This window comes from Vanellus vanellus, assembly GCF_965231255.1.
Source record: "Vanellus vanellus genome assembly, chromosome: 2".
NCBI classification, from domain to species: domain Eukaryota; kingdom Metazoa; phylum Chordata; class Aves; order Charadriiformes; family Charadriidae; genus Vanellus; species Vanellus vanellus.
In genome coordinates this window covers 20,787,642-20,803,911 of record NC_138906.1, presented here as the reverse complement: position 1 = coordinate 20,803,911, position 16,270 = coordinate 20,787,642, and the positions used below count along the sequence as shown (strand labels likewise).

General features: G+C 37.1%; 1 protein-coding gene across 2 annotated transcripts in view; it reads right to left on the bottom strand.

Moving 5' to 3' along the window:
- The window catches only part of PIP4K2A (phosphatidylinositol-5-phosphate 4-kinase type 2 alpha), a 120,735-nt gene that overhangs the window by 35,002 nt on the left and 69,463 nt on the right, over positions 1 to 16,270 (bottom strand). For both annotated transcript variants that reach the window (XM_082499638.1, XM_082499639.1), the window contains exons 2-3: positions 15,424 to 15,521; positions 14,217 to 14,313 (exon numbers count right to left, since the gene is read on the bottom strand). In XM_082499638.1, coding sequence (XP_082355764.1) covers positions 14,217 to 14,313; positions 15,424 to 15,521 — 195 coding nt within the window. The remainder of the gene's footprint in view (positions 1 to 14,216; positions 14,314 to 15,423; positions 15,522 to 16,270) is intronic.

The following is a 16,270-nucleotide window of genomic DNA, read 5'->3' as shown; positions in this document are numbered from 1 at the left end:
CAGCCAATTTTAACACAAGTGAGTCCTGATACAGCATCACTTCACAGCGCATTGAAGACACTAAGAAGGGAATTTAAGTATTACTGCAGTTTTCTTTGCCTATTTGCAGATGTTAACTATTCAAATTAATTTCCCAGCAATCCACCACTGAAATGCTTTTATGTACTGATGAAGACTATTCAAGGGAACAGGTATCATAAACAGATCGATTTTTCTTAATGCTACACTTGATATCAGTACTTCATCAGTTTTCAAATTGGATCATAAATCAAATTAGTCTTAGAAACGATCCTCTGTAGAAACCCCCTCTATTCTAGAGTCAGGACTTGGCTTTATTGCCAGGACATATATTTAATAGTTTAAGATGAAGAACTGATAATAGAAGATTTTAAAAAATTGTGTAAATTCAGTTACCTTCATCACAAACGAGAAAATATGATGTAACATAAGGATTACTTTTAATTTTGAAAAACGCATGGGTAATCATTAGTGTATGTCCTGAATTAAACTAAGTTATTAGGCTGTAATTCAGTAAGCAGTAATAAAGGCTAGTGGGTAATTATTTGTTATTGTTCCCAGCAGAAAAAGGTGCATTATACTGAGGTTAACTATTGCAATACAGCAGTAACCAAAGTTTTTTGAATGTATTTTTCCCAGAGAACCTTAGTCTTCAAACTGTAAGCCATGTGGTACAGAACTTGAAAGCAACTAACCTGGGGGAGACTTAAATTGTTTTGCTATAAAAAGTTGCAAAAAAGTGTACTTGCTGGTCTGCCACTGAACCTCTGAAGACAAAGGGAAAGAGGGAAGATGGTAAGGAGGACCTGAACTAGCATTATTCTCCAAAATTTCAAATACTCTCAGGTGTATTTTAATATTCTTCACCAAAAGACGACAGATTTGAGTGAAATTCAGACCTGGGAGTACTCAGTGTCTTGCTAGCAATGTCTTGACTGAGATAAAACACATGGGAGATGCTTCTTCTCTGGACTTTTCAGTTGCTGAAGCTCAATTACTAATTCTGTGGCCAGAAAGGGACAAAAATAACCACTTTTGACTTCAAACCTTCTAAATGCTGTTCCTATAACCATCTGCTCTTTTAAAATCTGTCTCCTTTTGTCTTCATAAGCACTATTTGCACAGGAGAGCTATTCTAAGGGTTAGGCCTTCAAATGAAGTTCTTCCTGCTTTCCAGGAACCTCCTTTCATCCCATCGTTAACCTGGAAAATCTAGTGTATATGTATATTTATGTAGCAACCCATCAAAACAAACATAAATTTATTCAGATTCCCCCCCTCCCCGATGGAATATGATACTTGATGCATTTAAAAATATGAACAGCATATGCAATAAGAAATTCTGACTTAGAAAGAAATAACAGCTGCTACACTGAGAGAATGAATCAACTAGTACTCCTTTTATCATACTTCATTACAATTCAGGCTAGACAGAAAAAAAATATAGAAATTAGTCAGATTCAAATAGAAATTAATAAATTTAGTCATATTTTAAATCAAATGGAGGAAACCTCATAAAGTCACTGACTTTTTACTGATTCTTGATTTTTCCAACAATAGCTTTTTTCCTAATGGAAATGAATTCTGCCTGATTGCTAACTATAATGACAAGTTAATTTGCAAATACAACTATCACACCAAAAAATGTTGCTAACAGAGGAATATAATACATCTGCAGATAATTATTTAGCACACACTTTACTGTTTCTTAATGCTTTTATGGGTTAGAAACGGTGATGCATTTATTTTTTAGTAGATGGCTACTTTATTATTAGTTATCTATATCAAGCTTAATTAAGAATGCATACAGCTATCATTTTACCACGTGCATATTAATCTGTTAGAATAAACCAACCAACTTTATGCTAAGCAGCACCTCTACATACACGCACAGGTAACCCAAATGCCCTCTCTACAATACTCTGACTCTAATATTATTATTAGAGTTTAAGATAAAAACAACCTCTAATTAAACAACCTCTTTGACACTTTATTTTTACTAACTGTCCGTTCCTGTGACAACTCTCTCAATATAATGCTCCCTTCAGACACAGAATGTTGTTCCTTTGAACTTGGAAGGTGGAACATGGAGGATATTGTTAATATTACTATTTGCTGTGCTTTATTTTGATACTTGCATAAGTTTATTAAATTAGTATGGTTTAAAAAGCTGGGAAAAAAAAAATCTAATTACATCATATTGTGCTGATTACTAGTAACTGCATTTCCACTTTCTTGTGATGATAAATGCATGGCTGAGTTTTGTCCGTGGACAGGTTTATTTGTAATGGTTAACCCTCACTTCTGCGAACAGAGAAAAGTTCAAAATCCTTTTAAAGTAAAGCTTCTAGGTATGATGCAAAGTATCTTACCTCTCAACTGTACTAGTTATATATGTTTACAGTTAGAAATCAGTCTTCAATAAAACACATATGCTGTTGCCTGACCATGACAATGAGTTTTGAAATAAAAAGATAACAAAAATTTGCCTGCACTGACAAGTCGTCATTAGCACGTAAGATCAAGGAATAGCTTCACTGAAAGGATCAAACTAGAATAGTTTAAGGGCTTCAAAGAGGAAAAATATGGCTATTTTAAAATATTTTAAAAAAACTACAATCCTTCCTTTTTGATGTAGGTAAAGCTAACCTATACGTTTGACCCAACACTGTTAATCAAAGCATTTTGCACCCCATTGAACCCTGCCAAATACTAACAAATTAACAGGACACGTATTAGAAGCGAAGAGATTCTTTGTTGGAAAATGGTTTTTGTAAGTTAATACACAAAATGGCCAAGAAGGTCCTGCACTTAAGCTTCCTTAAAGCACAGCCGCTAGCAAACCTGTAACTGGTAAGAAATTTCAGACAAAAGTATGAGTAACACCACATGTGATGTCCAATATGCACTTTACACCAAGTGTGTTAAGTGTGGGGGGGTTTCTCGTTTAAAATAAGATTTCAGACATATCTAGATAAGTAAAAAAGTTTAACTTATTCTGAGGTTATCTAACCCAAGTTTTTAAGTCAATCATCTTTATCTTAACGCAGACAATAAAAAGAAACATATAGTAGTGCTCATCAGGCAGACTGAAAACATGCATTTATTTGACTTATTCTGCTCCGTAGTTCAGACTGCCATCGGACGCACTGTATAGACTTGTCTCTTACTGTCAAATGCAGTTTTGTGAGACAGTACATGGCAAAACACTCCTGTGATACAGATGACTTTTGCAAGAACACACAGACACATTTCAGTGATGTGTACAGAAAGGGAGTAAAATAAGTTATACTATAGGCATCTGTGCACAAATGCCTTGGAGGAAAAGCTGACTGAACCTGCCTAAAGAGAGCAGTGTAAGGCTCTCCCCTGCACTCTCGTTCAGCAGTAAACTCAGCTAAGAGAGACCCGCTGCCGATCCCAGCTGCTGTATATCCTTAGGTGAGGCTGCCGCAGGGGACTGGGAAAGAAATAAAGAATGAAACCCAAGCATTCCCCTTTTCCAAAAGGAAAATATAAGCGGGGTTGAGGGAGGGGAAAGGAGAGACAGAGAGAGATAGATCACGGCAAATACCAGATTGAATTCCCTCTGGCTCTGCTTCTTAATTAGGGGAAGACTAAGTGGAATATGAACAGATGGGAAATGAGCCACTCCTCACTTAGCACAGTTCTATGAGCCACAAAGCCAGAACAGGGAGGACATCCTTCCGATAGAGACAAAAAAAATACCCTCCAAAAGATACAGGTTTGATGACCTAACAATCTTTTTACCATCACTTACTGCTACTACAGAGCACTTCCATATTGTGGGAGGCACCAGCGGAGTACCTACATAGCTGTGCAACTTTGGAGCAGTAGTCATAATAAATTAATAGAAATCACTTGCTTATGCTATAGCGTTAGTGAGCACAAAACTCAAAGAAAAGAGGGTCACAGTGCCCTGTCCCCTTCAGATTTTTCCAGCCTTCTCCACCTCTGCCACAGTGTGCCTCGGTCCTCTGGCACAACTAAAACATCTGTCAGCCACACATACCCTGTTCTGCTTAACAACTTCACTTAGCAACTCACTGCAAGTCTCCTGCTCCGAGTGTGCGTGTTCTGCCAATTCCCCATTCACTTCTCATTTGCGAAGTTTTAATCTTGTGCCTGCTGTTTTTTCGGTCTCAGGAGAAAGAAAAGGTTTTGTACTTTTAAAGTGTGAGTACTTTTATGAGGTCATTTAAAGACTACACTAAATTACTTGTGTAATTACTTATACAACTGAAGACACGTTTAACATGCCAAGCTCAGAGATACCTCTACTAGATGAATTTCACTTTCACGTACCTCCCCCTCTCTCCCAAATAGTTTCCCTCTGAGAAATCACTGGCTGGAAGTCTCACTGCCCTTAAATACATCAATATAAAAAATATCACCTGTATTGCACAGGGTAGCAGACAACCAGAAATACTCATCTAGTCTTCAGTGCTGAAATGTGACAAATCACAAAGAATTTGTCCTGCATCACAGAATTAATTTCTGATAAAATAATAAAAATACAGCTTTAAGTATAAATAGGTAAAAACTACACCGCTTCTTAGGATTTCATTTCCCAGAGAGTTCTTGATAGAAAAAGCACACCTAAATTACATGCCATCATTTCACCCAAGAACAGCACATTCTTTAGCAGATTAAGTCATAGATTATTTAGTTTTACTATTGTCCCAATATATTCCCTCAACATCTCTTTCCCAAACTCTCAGCAATCTGTGCAGTTTTATTCCCTACAGTAAAAATATATTAGGTAAGGAAAAAGTTTTTCCAAAGGTAGTCTTCGGATCTGACCCACAATTCTTTGAAGTTCACAGGAGCTCTTCCGGAGCCTTCAACAGAATTTCACAAGCTAGAATCCAACACAACCGCCACCCATGAGAAGCCATTTCAATTCACCCAGCCATTCCTAAACTGAACTCCAATCTCTGCTTTTGGTCAAGGTACAACTTCCAGAAAGGCTGTTGGTTTTTCCAAGTTCAGAAGACAAAGATTCGTCACTGTAGTTTTTCTAGTATTTAATCATTTGTGTTGCTGAAAAGGTGAGGCTAACTTTGAATTTGAATTATTTCATTTTCTGGTCATTCTTATTTATCATAGAATCATAGAATGGTTTAGGTTGGAAAGGACCTTGAAGATCATCAAGTTCCAACCCCCCTTGCCCAAGACCACATCTAGGCCGGCCTTGAACACCTCCAGGGATGGGGCCTCAACAACCTCTCTGGGTTCCAGAGAACTGTTCCAGTGCCTCACCACCCTTAAAGTGAAAAATTTCTTCCTAGAAATTATTCTTTCCTAAAGTATCTCATATTGTTTTTCTGCAAGGATACTCACATACTACTTACTTCTCAATTCTAATTTTTGCAAGTGCAGCAGGTCAAGCTCCATCAATCCCAGCACAAGGCGTTCTCTATGTCCTTAAATTCCTTTGATGCCATTTTACTGTATTTTTTCTATATCCACATTTTCAACATCCTTTTTTAAGATGACCAGCACCAAAACTATATATAGTATTAGCTTCAGGTATAAAATAAACAGATGTCAAAAAAAGTTAGAGCTCTTTCTGGTCTTATTTTATACCTTCCAATTTATCCACCCAAGGGTGCAGTTACTCCTAGTCAGGAGCTCACAATAGTGCTACATTCCTTCCTGTCCTCTTTGACCTCTTGTTCCTTCTCAGAGCTACCACCTCCCCCAAAACAGCCTTCCCCCCTCTATAGTTCTACATTCTGTTTTATCCATATCACTATTCATCTGACTGTATTAAAAGGCATCTCATTTGGAGAGGCTCAGAATGCCAGGTGATCAAAGGGGCTTTTGTACAACATCCTTGTCTTTATCCCACTTGGCCATTTGGATGAATTTTGCACCTTCTGCAAGTTTTCACTACATGAAATGTCAATTGCTCACTGACAATTAAATTTTGATTGTTGTCATTTAATAATCTGTTATTTACATAATTTTTTATTTTTTCATTACAAAGCCCCACAATAATTGGCATTTTAAAAATCAAAGTCACAAAGTATCAAGCCCAATACTTTGTAAGAGGCATCCTCAAGGTCCTTAGAAGCCAGCTAAAACACCACCTAATGCTTTATTCCTTTGGAAGTCTATTTTTACCTTGCACATTGATCAAAAAAATAGCAGCCTATTGTAATTAAGTAACATTAATGATACTATTGAGAATGCTAGTTATGCCAACACCAGATATCAAAAAAAGTAAACTGATTTCCAGAGAGACTCTGGTTGTTTCTAAGAGCAACAAGTTAAGTTGTTTGGAGCTATTTTCTCCAACTGAAACCATTTTTTTGTGAGAAAACACATGGAGCACGGCCACTAAAGTACAGGAAAAGCTTGTCGTCCCCCCCCTACCCCCCCGCCCTCCATAATTGCAAGCTATATTTATAACTGGCAAAGTATTGCCCTCCTCTTCAAAGACGAACTGCTGGTGAGGCTCTTCCTCCTCTGCCCACTTTGCTTAAAATGTTCACAGCACGGATATTTATCTCCACAGTGGGAGGCCAAGGATTAGCCACAGCCTCCAAGAGGGTGGAGAGATTTAAAGGTCAATTTAATTAGCTCATTCTAATCTCTTACACATCTAATGTAAATGTCATTGTTTCCTAACTGCTACTTTAGCAGACAAGATTGTATTTTAGAAACTTTGAACACAGGAACTATGTGTTGGATATAATACAAATACTTCATGTAACTAATCTAAAAAGGGAGCCTAATAAAAATTGTCATTGAGTCAGAGCTTTTCCTAAAAAAGAGAAAAAGGGCAATAGGAAAATTCTAGTGGTAAAGCACGGAGAGCTTTAGAAGAACAGTAATCTTTCAAACTGACTGGCTTAACAGCTTCTCATTGATTTAAATCTTTCCCATTTTGCGATGTCTGGACAAAGGCAAACAACAGTTTCTGGTACTGTGATCTCATCCGAAAGTTGTGGAACGCTAAAACGAGCTTTACAAGCCCACTGTACCCTAAAGACAAATCAGATCACATCCCAGGCTATTTAAGAGTGCCTCTGGGCAAGCTTTGCATGAACGAATAGGCGAAAACAAGTGCACAGATGATGCTCTGTGATGACTGAAATCATAGGTCAGTGGAAAAGCCTGGCAGTGGTTCATCGCTGTTAGAGAATTATGTACACACGGTCTGGCTGTTCTTCTGCGACAGCAGTTGCAGTGGTGCTGCCTGGCCCATGCACAGCTTCTCCTGAAGACAAGCTTGCAGCTCCCCTCAACCTTTTTCGTTTTTTACAAGACCTCAGGAATGATGGATATGGATGAATTAGAGTTGGATTACTGATTAAGAAGCATATCAGAGAGATAGGCCATACAACTGGGCATTGATGCTCCAAGGTTTTTTATTCTGTAATTTGAAACAAACAGCCCACTTCTGGGATGGTGTTCAGGACAGTGTTTTGCCAGTGATTTCTAGAGAGAAGAAAGGCAAAGTGCTAGCATTTTAATGTAACAACAGAAGCACCAAACCCAGAGACGACTGGTTTTGTCACACGGGGAAGGGTTAGGGAAGGCCTTGGGGTTTGCTTTGTATGCTGGCACCGTGCGTTCTACCACTGCTATTGAGCAGGTCCATGTCTGGAAACACGGATGAGGAAACAAGATCAGAAGACACTGATCTCCGACACTGACACGTTGTTTAAGAAGTTTGGCGTGTAGCAGAGCACACCTGACTGGTAACACGCTACAAGCACAGTCAGTGGTACCACCTTCTCTTGCCTTTGGCAGCTGTATGGACAATACTGCACAATGTTTTCTTGTCAGCTCAAAAGTAGGGCTCTCAGAAGACTTATGGCGAATGTCGTGGGGCCTCCAAAAGATGAGGACAAACCACCACTGGTCCTGTGGTGCACCTGTGAGTGCAGCATCAGTGTACTCGTCAGGGACCTGTCAGTCCCTTCTATGATCTCATTTAGATGTGGATGTACACACTCGGAACACCTATGAACATTTATAAGCAAACTGTATTCAGGGAGTGGTTACTGTGGTGAAAGACGCCAAAAAAAGAAAGGTGAAACATGAACTTTTTCCTTTTTGCACTGAGCTATCCTTCCAGGAGAAAGGTTACGGGTTCCTTGACTTGGTTGAATGAGAGTTTAATGAATAAAACGTGTGATTCTTTCCTAAATCAAGTTATCCTATTGAGACTGGAGGTCTGGATTTGGAGCTGTCTGCTTAAGGCACGTACTTGCTTTGGAAAGAGTTAGGGCTCTTTTTCTGGGAGCTTCTCTTCTTTAGCCCCGCAAAGCTTGGCTTGATGCCTCACTTTCAACGGCTGTCTCCCTAAGAGCTCAGGGAGCGCCTATCAGCTCACTGATTCGGTGTTGCCAGCACGTGCTAAATTACTTTTTTCTACTTTGAATACCCAATTGTGAATGACACTTGGTTTAGGCAAGGAACTGCTGAAAGCAAGGCAAGTTAAATGTTTTCTCTAAGGAAGACTAAGAGAGACCGGAGGTTAAAATTTCTGTTGCCATACATACAAAAGTTAAGTCCCACAGTCACTAAATTCTTATTTGGGCTCACATTTAAGGCACCAAATCCTAGAAAATAATATTCAGATTGCAAACATCATTTTTTACATGCTGGAAAGACCACAAATGCCACAGTACAGTACAGCTGGCTCAAAACCTTACTACTGCTACTGCCTATGCCCACGTCAAACAAGATGTCAGCAGTTCTGAACATCTTGGTGCCAGTGTCCATTTGGGATCCACAAACTGTACAGTCTGCTACAGGTACCTCACCTGACAGAACTTTTCCTGCACTGAGACACTTACGGTGCTAAAATGACCAGCACAGGATTTTTCTTTTCAAGACAGTTCTTGCTTCCAGGATTTTTTTACGCATTTTATTAAACAGCCAACAAAAAGATCATGCCTTAGGAAGACAATCCAACTCTTAACACAGTTGTTGCTGAGATATTTATTGCTGACCTTGTTGTCTTTAGTTTGATGGTAGAGGTGGTTGCTCCTTCCCGAACCAAGGGCCAATAAATGGAGGCATGAATTTCAGTGCAGAAGCACCAGCAGAGAGCAGTGATTGATATTTATTTTTCTGAAGAAAGATAGCATCTTAGACTGTAAAATAGTTTTTAAGCTCTTAATATGACACCTTAGGATTGGATAATTCACACAAAACAAGCAAAAATATTCCTAGGTTGACAAGAATTTTGGTGATCTGAAGTTTAGATACTTGAAAAGAAAATGATATTAAAGGCTGACTTCTGAAAAATGAACCTAAAATTTGCATTATTTACCTGATGCCATATTAGGGTCTGGACTATAAATCCTTCTGTATAGAAAACTGCAAGAGACATCGAAACATAAGGAGACACCCACATCAGGAGAAGTGAAAGATACTGAGTTCATATGGTTTGTTATTACAGAAATTGCTTAAAAGCAGGAATTCTCAATTTTCATTTTAGATTTCAATCTTTTCCATGAAAAAATACACACAAAGAAGTAATAATAATCTCTAAATTAAAAAGAACTTGTAGACCATCTGCTAAAAGATCTTTATGAATTCTTTGTCCTGTACAGAGAACCTCTACAAACTGCTGCTGCTGCAGACAGGCAAAGTCAGACCTGAGCATGTCTCTGATTACACTAAGTACTAAAACTTTAAGGAAAATCAGTTGTGCTCACCCCTGTCCCCAGTAGAAGGCTCATTAGGTACACTGGGACATTGGTGCCCTCTGGTAAGAGCAACTCTGTTTTACTGGGCAAGAACCCAGTCTCCCTCTTTTGCCTAGCAGAATCCAGATGTGGGATTCAGCAGTAACTTTAAGCAAGAGCAGATGTGCTGGAGCATAGTAAAGTAAATTTCCCTTTCCAGAGGAACAGCAGCAGAAGCATTTGTAGCTGTAGTAGATCCTATTTTTCTAGTTTGTTGGGGAGCATTAAGGTAGCTGCTTGCCTGTTAATCTCTCTTAATTTTGCAGTTTCCAGAAGCCGTTCCTTTAATTCTTCTGACAGATTTGTACTCTTGGATTTTGTAAGATAAGAAATTATGTCAAACATGTTGAAAAGAAACTCTAAAGTTACCAGAGCTACTGCATACATTTTAGAAAAAAGAAGTCTTTCTGTAGAATGATCTTTGCAAAACCAGTATCTGAAGCTATGGGGGAACACTGAAATTGGAAATTAGTTTAGGACTGTAGTGAGGTATTTACTTTACTACATCTGTTTTCTAATCCTTTTTTTTTTTCCTTTTCTGCTAGGAACTGTCAAATATTTTCTTGTCAATGTTACGAGGATATTAAAGAGTTAGGGATTCTTTTTCAATGAAATAGAAGACACTAAAAAAATACAAGATCAAGATAATTTACCCTATCAATGGAAAAATTCTCATTTAATGCTCTGGCTTGTGGAATTACTATGACACTTTTAAAAATGATCTTCAATCTGAGATCCATCCATACTTACTTGTAACATCCAACAGCACAAAACATAACAGTAATCTCTTTCCCTTTGACAATTTATAGTCTATATAAGTGGTTTTTCCATTATTCAAATGGAACTTTGATTCATACTGACTAATCATCACCTCCCCTTTCTAAGAAAAAACAGCCAGACCATTTTTTAATTCGATGCAATAAATATCTTAGTTATACGTGATTACCAAGAAGGAAGACTGGGGTCTGATGAAAGATTTTTTTGACATAAGAACAAAGTTTCTTAACCTAGATTGAGGACTTAAGTTGTTCTAACAAGTTTCTATAGGCAACCTTTGAATAAAACTCAAGGTTTAACTAACTTTGTACTGTATTTTCCACATTGCTGTCCATAATAAAGAATGAATCACCAAAAAACCCTCACTCAGTATTAGCAAACACACGTGTACCTCCAGGAAACTTTAATCCTAGTTCAGTACTAATCAAAACATTTCTCAGAGATGCCCAACTAGCTATAAGAGACAGATAGATGTAGGACAGATTACCAAATACACCTCAAAAAAAGGAGTTGGTTTTCATCATGTGAAGGGAGGGAATCCATTATAGGAATCGTAATTGCCATTACTAGAAATGGCTTCCTGTAAGGCATGAACCATATACAACTTAAGGAATTCCCCTGACTCTGAAGTCGGACTGCTTGTAGGAAAACAACTGTACTTTATGAGACTTAAATCCCTCTTCAAGGATAAAAGGAAATCTCTGTAAGAGAAGATCCCTAGACTAACCATTCCGTACGTGAACTAAGCCTACACGTTAAGCAGCCCACAAAATTAGTGTACAAAGTGAATAACACAAGGTCAAGAATTAAAATTAGTACAGCCCAGTAATTAGAGCGTACACTACCAAATTCTTTTCATGAGGCAGTGTTTTTTTAGTCTTTCCTTATGAGTAAGCACGATCTACCCTCTGGAACAACCCATTAAGGATATCTGCAGAACATTCTGAAAACAAAAACATTTAAAATGAATGTTCTTCCTGATTTAAACTGATGTGTCTGACTAATGAACAAGGTAATTGGGTTTATTTATCTAAACCAATCCTATCTTGCTCAATAATGGGAATGACATTGTTCGCAATTGATTAGGACTCCCTTCCTGTAAATCATTATATAAGAAAAACTATCGAGATAAAGTTATTTGCTATCTCTTCCATAAGCTTTCCCTCAGTTCAATACTGCATAGGTATTTTCCAATTCATATGTGGCTCTGAGTACAAGACAATAATTTTAACCAATATTCATTGGAATAACTTCCTTGAAGACAAAGATTATCTGAAAATAAAGTATACATAGTAAGTCTCCCTTTGTCAAATAAGATTATATTCTTAAATCACAGAGAACGTAACATTAAAATGAAATAAACTTCTACTTTTAATAGGGATAATCCCTATCGTACACATGGGGTGTATTTATGTAAAAATAATTAATTTTAATTAATTAATATTAATTATTACAAAATCTTTTTATTATGTGTATTGTTTAACCTTTAAAGTGTGTAAATGTAATTTAATTTTTAAAGTATGTTCAAAATGCATTACTACTATGAGCATTTTTTTAAAAAAAAATTTATCAGAACAGTCCAGTAGAATAAGAATTCAGAGTGATAAACTGCTTGGATTGAGCTAAAAAAGAATAATGAATGCAGATACTGCCTTCCCTTGGGTCGAAATTAATATTAACTATCTTCTATTTTTTGCTAAATATACTTGAAATGTTAAATAGCATTGAAGAATTTTTTCAAAGTACTACATAATTTTGTTGAATCAAAACCTAGGATGTGGTTGCATTTTCTTCTTTTGGATTGTTTTTTGGTTACATTGTCAAGAAACCCAAAACACGTAGCTACAAAGAAGCATTTTTTTTAATATGAAATTATGGACATTTTATTTAACGACTATCCTTTAACATTTTATCATCACTGTTATCATTAATAAATCCAACGAGCAGTATAACATAGTTACAACAGGAATTTCTGTTGTAGAACAGTAGTGGAGATGGAAACATTTCACAGTGCTGTGGAATGCAGCATTTTTGATTATGCGAAGTTTGCCATTTTTAACTAATGACAGCATCTTGCCTTCTAATACATTAATACATATATATCCAAATATAACTTGGATTGCCTAGTAGTGTCATCACCCCATCTTCTAAAACATACCAAGCACGAGCTGACACAATAATTTGAAGCTTAGGACCAATCACATGTCCTTCCTTTTTGACACACTGATCCTTTCCCTTTGTCAAGAAAAAGGAGATCTTCCTATAAAGGGATCAAATAACTTCCCAAATAATAGGATCCTCTTTGGTCCATCAGGAAAATTGAACCAGGAATGCAATTTGATATAAGTATTTTAACTGTTGGCCTGAGTCCTGGTATATTTCCTCTAAAACAGTTCTTCAGTAAACACAGTAACGAAAAATCATGCGATAGGATCACGACAGCTCTACCAAAAGAAATCAACCCAACCCTCTTCTCCACCTACTGGCAAAACGTCTTACCAAAGTTACAGTGGCCACATATCGAGATCCATAACCTGATCTCCACCTACACTCCTGCAAGCGTGTTTTAACCCACCTACACATTTTTAACACATTGCTTGCTATTGAAAAGGGGAAAATTGGTAAAGGGGATAGTTGAAGGACTGAGGTGTAGATTTCAGCTGCAGTATTCAGTCTGTTCGATGTAGCAAGAATGGGCGTGTTGGGACAAACACACTTTGTTCAATTTGTTTAGCTACTTGAAACCGTTTATTAAATACCTTCTCCTAATATATCTCAGCGACAGGCTAGAAACACAGTTGCAGCCTGCATCAAAATAGTTTAAAAGAGCAAAAGAGCACTCCCAGAAGTGGCACTGGGTTACGCAGCAAGTGCTCCTTAGGACAGGACATCTCACAGTGTGACTGCAGAAGGAATTGTCCCTGTGACCGAAATAGCGTGCATTGGGAGCAGCTAATGGAAAAGGGAATGTCAGTGAGTATTGGCAAATCAGACTGAAGCAGAGTTCAAGAACTTTCTTCTGCAAAGACAGAAAGAGGCTTTGACTGCAAGGAACAACCATGCCAAATCGAGAGCGATTCCTTGTTTTGCTCTATCTGCTCTATGCAAGCTATTTGTTTCCAGATCCTCTTAACAACGGAAATGGAGACATAATGAAGCAGTGTGAAGTTGGTGGGCCACAGGTCACTCTTTGCTAAACAAAAAGAGCATGAAAAAAAAAAAAAAAAAAGAGGCTGCGGTTGTTTCAGAAAACACATCTCGCATAGACACACCACAGAAGCAACTGTTATCTAAGCGACCCAGCTGAATATAGCATCTCTTGTCAGTGGTGTCCAGACATTATTTTTTCCTCATTCCTCATTACTAGAGGTATCACCCCATAGTTTTAATAACATGGCTTATGACTGGGAGGTACTCTAAAGGGAAAGGAGGAGAACTAAAGATAGCAAGAGGGTAGGAACCAAAAGGCAGTTAGGGCAGACAAAGCGGTGACATAGAGATGTTCTGCTTGCAGGTGCGGAAAGGAGTAGAAAGAATGTCACCTTTGTCTCTTAGTTTTCCTCCAACTTACACAAAAATAAAAGAACTTTATTTCATCACATGGGCCTGTTTGTTCACAACTGCAGCATTACTAACCTTTAAAATCTGTATACACCACCACTTAAGGTGTTTTGAAAATAAACTTACCTGAAAGTCTTGATCATCAATTCCAAACCTCTCTCTTAGATTACGGAAAACCATTGGACAATATTCCTTAAATTTGAAATGACTTGGCATGTTTTCTCTGAAAGAATATAAAACCAAATCAACTTCATTCACCTGCATATGTAATAAGTAACTCTAGAGTATTTTGTCTGCATTCTGTTCATACAAAGCAGAGGATAAGGAGATTTACAAACTCTAATGCTTTCTTTTTTTTCAATGAGACTTGGTCTCATCCTGTTCTGTTCTTTTTTTTTTTTTTTTTTTTTACAATGTTTAATAAATTTATACATATTTGTCTCTAACAAGCTACAACATCACTGGATGAAATAAATACGAACTATATTTTGCTAACTTTGGAACCTGGACTCAAAAGCAGAAAAGGATGTTTTCCCATTGCCCTAAAATTACTCCAAAGGTGAAATCTTAGACTGGATTACATGAGAATTACTATATCATCTGTGACACCAGAAAGTACTGACAGTGCAAAGGCTTCAAGAAAAATGGACTCATTCAGTACAGGGCTAATGTTAATGGTGTTAATTTCAGACTTACACGTGAGAAAAGTTATTTCGACCTTTGCCACAGAACAGAAGATCCAAAGTAGCGGAATTCTTCCTTTTTCCAAATATATTCTTGAATAAAATTCAGGTTATACACAAAACAGCATCAATAGTTTTGTTTGTCTGTACATACTGTCCACAGACTATTTAATTTTTAAGAGACACAGATATTACATGAAATGATCTTAATACTTTTGGAGCTTCTATATAATTGGTATGAATTCCTATTATGGATTATAAAAAGCTGAACAGTATTCAGCTTTGATATATGCTTAAAATTCTTATTCTTGTTCAAGTATTTCATTCAATAAAAAGTACATGCACATGAATTTAAGTTTTTAAAAATACCCAAATAAATGCTTATATCAGCCATAAATACCAAGAAAGGATCACCTTCAACATGTAAGATACTCATAAGGCAATAATAAACCATATGGAGGAAAAAATACTACCCAGCAGCCCCTGCTGTTGCTTTTCAGAACAGCACAGATGGTTATGTTTATCACAGGATTAACTTAATCATCAAAAAACTTCAGTCCCATCAACTGAAAAATAACAGAGTTCATAGTACTTCATAAAAATATCAGTGCCGCTACCCACTTCTACAAAGAATTGTTACTTGTACTTACTTGTTGAAAAGGTGATTGTCCACCTTTATCTTCGAGTATGCTTTGAAATCATCTGGCATCAACATAACGGGGATTTGAACATGGCTCAGTTCATTGATCTAGAGAAAACAGAATATATTTAGTTGCTGATGTCTTTGCAAAGATGCTGCATGTGTCTTAATTACGAAAATGTTATTCAGTTTACCGTTTCTTGCGTACATGTCCTGGGAGCAAATGTAAGTAGAAGAAAAATTCACAAACAGATTTATTCTTTCCAGATTAAATGCAATTACAAGATAGACACTTTGGAAAAGAAGAAACAGCATTCCATATTTATACTAGTTTCAGAAAAAAAAAGCGCTTCAAAGCACACCTGGAGTGTACTTTTTATAGAAGGTCACGAGGATGCCAGCAAAATAGTCTTTAATGCCAACACACTGTTCTTGTTTCGTCAAGTCAGCTACGCTCTCCAAAGATAACTCAAATTCTATATTTCAAACAACTTTACCTTTGCAGTTTATGAGCTGGTCTTACATGTCTGTGTCTTGAACTACATAGTGAAAATAAAATGAGATTTTGCTTGCATGCTCAGTAAGCAGAGAGGCTTATTTCTTCCAATAGCACACACCTCAGCCGAGTTTTTGCAAGTCACAGCATTCAGGCATTTTTTTTTTGATTGTTCAAGTCAGACAAACTATTTAAATAGCTAAATTTTTGCTTAGAAAGAGGTGCAGAAGTAACTTCTACGGTTGCCCTTATTTAGTTATAGTTATGAGGACCATCTCTTCTTTCTAGTTTTGAAATAGTCTTCTCAAGATTAGAACTTTTCATATATATATTTGAAACCTGTTTCTGGCCACATCTTTAT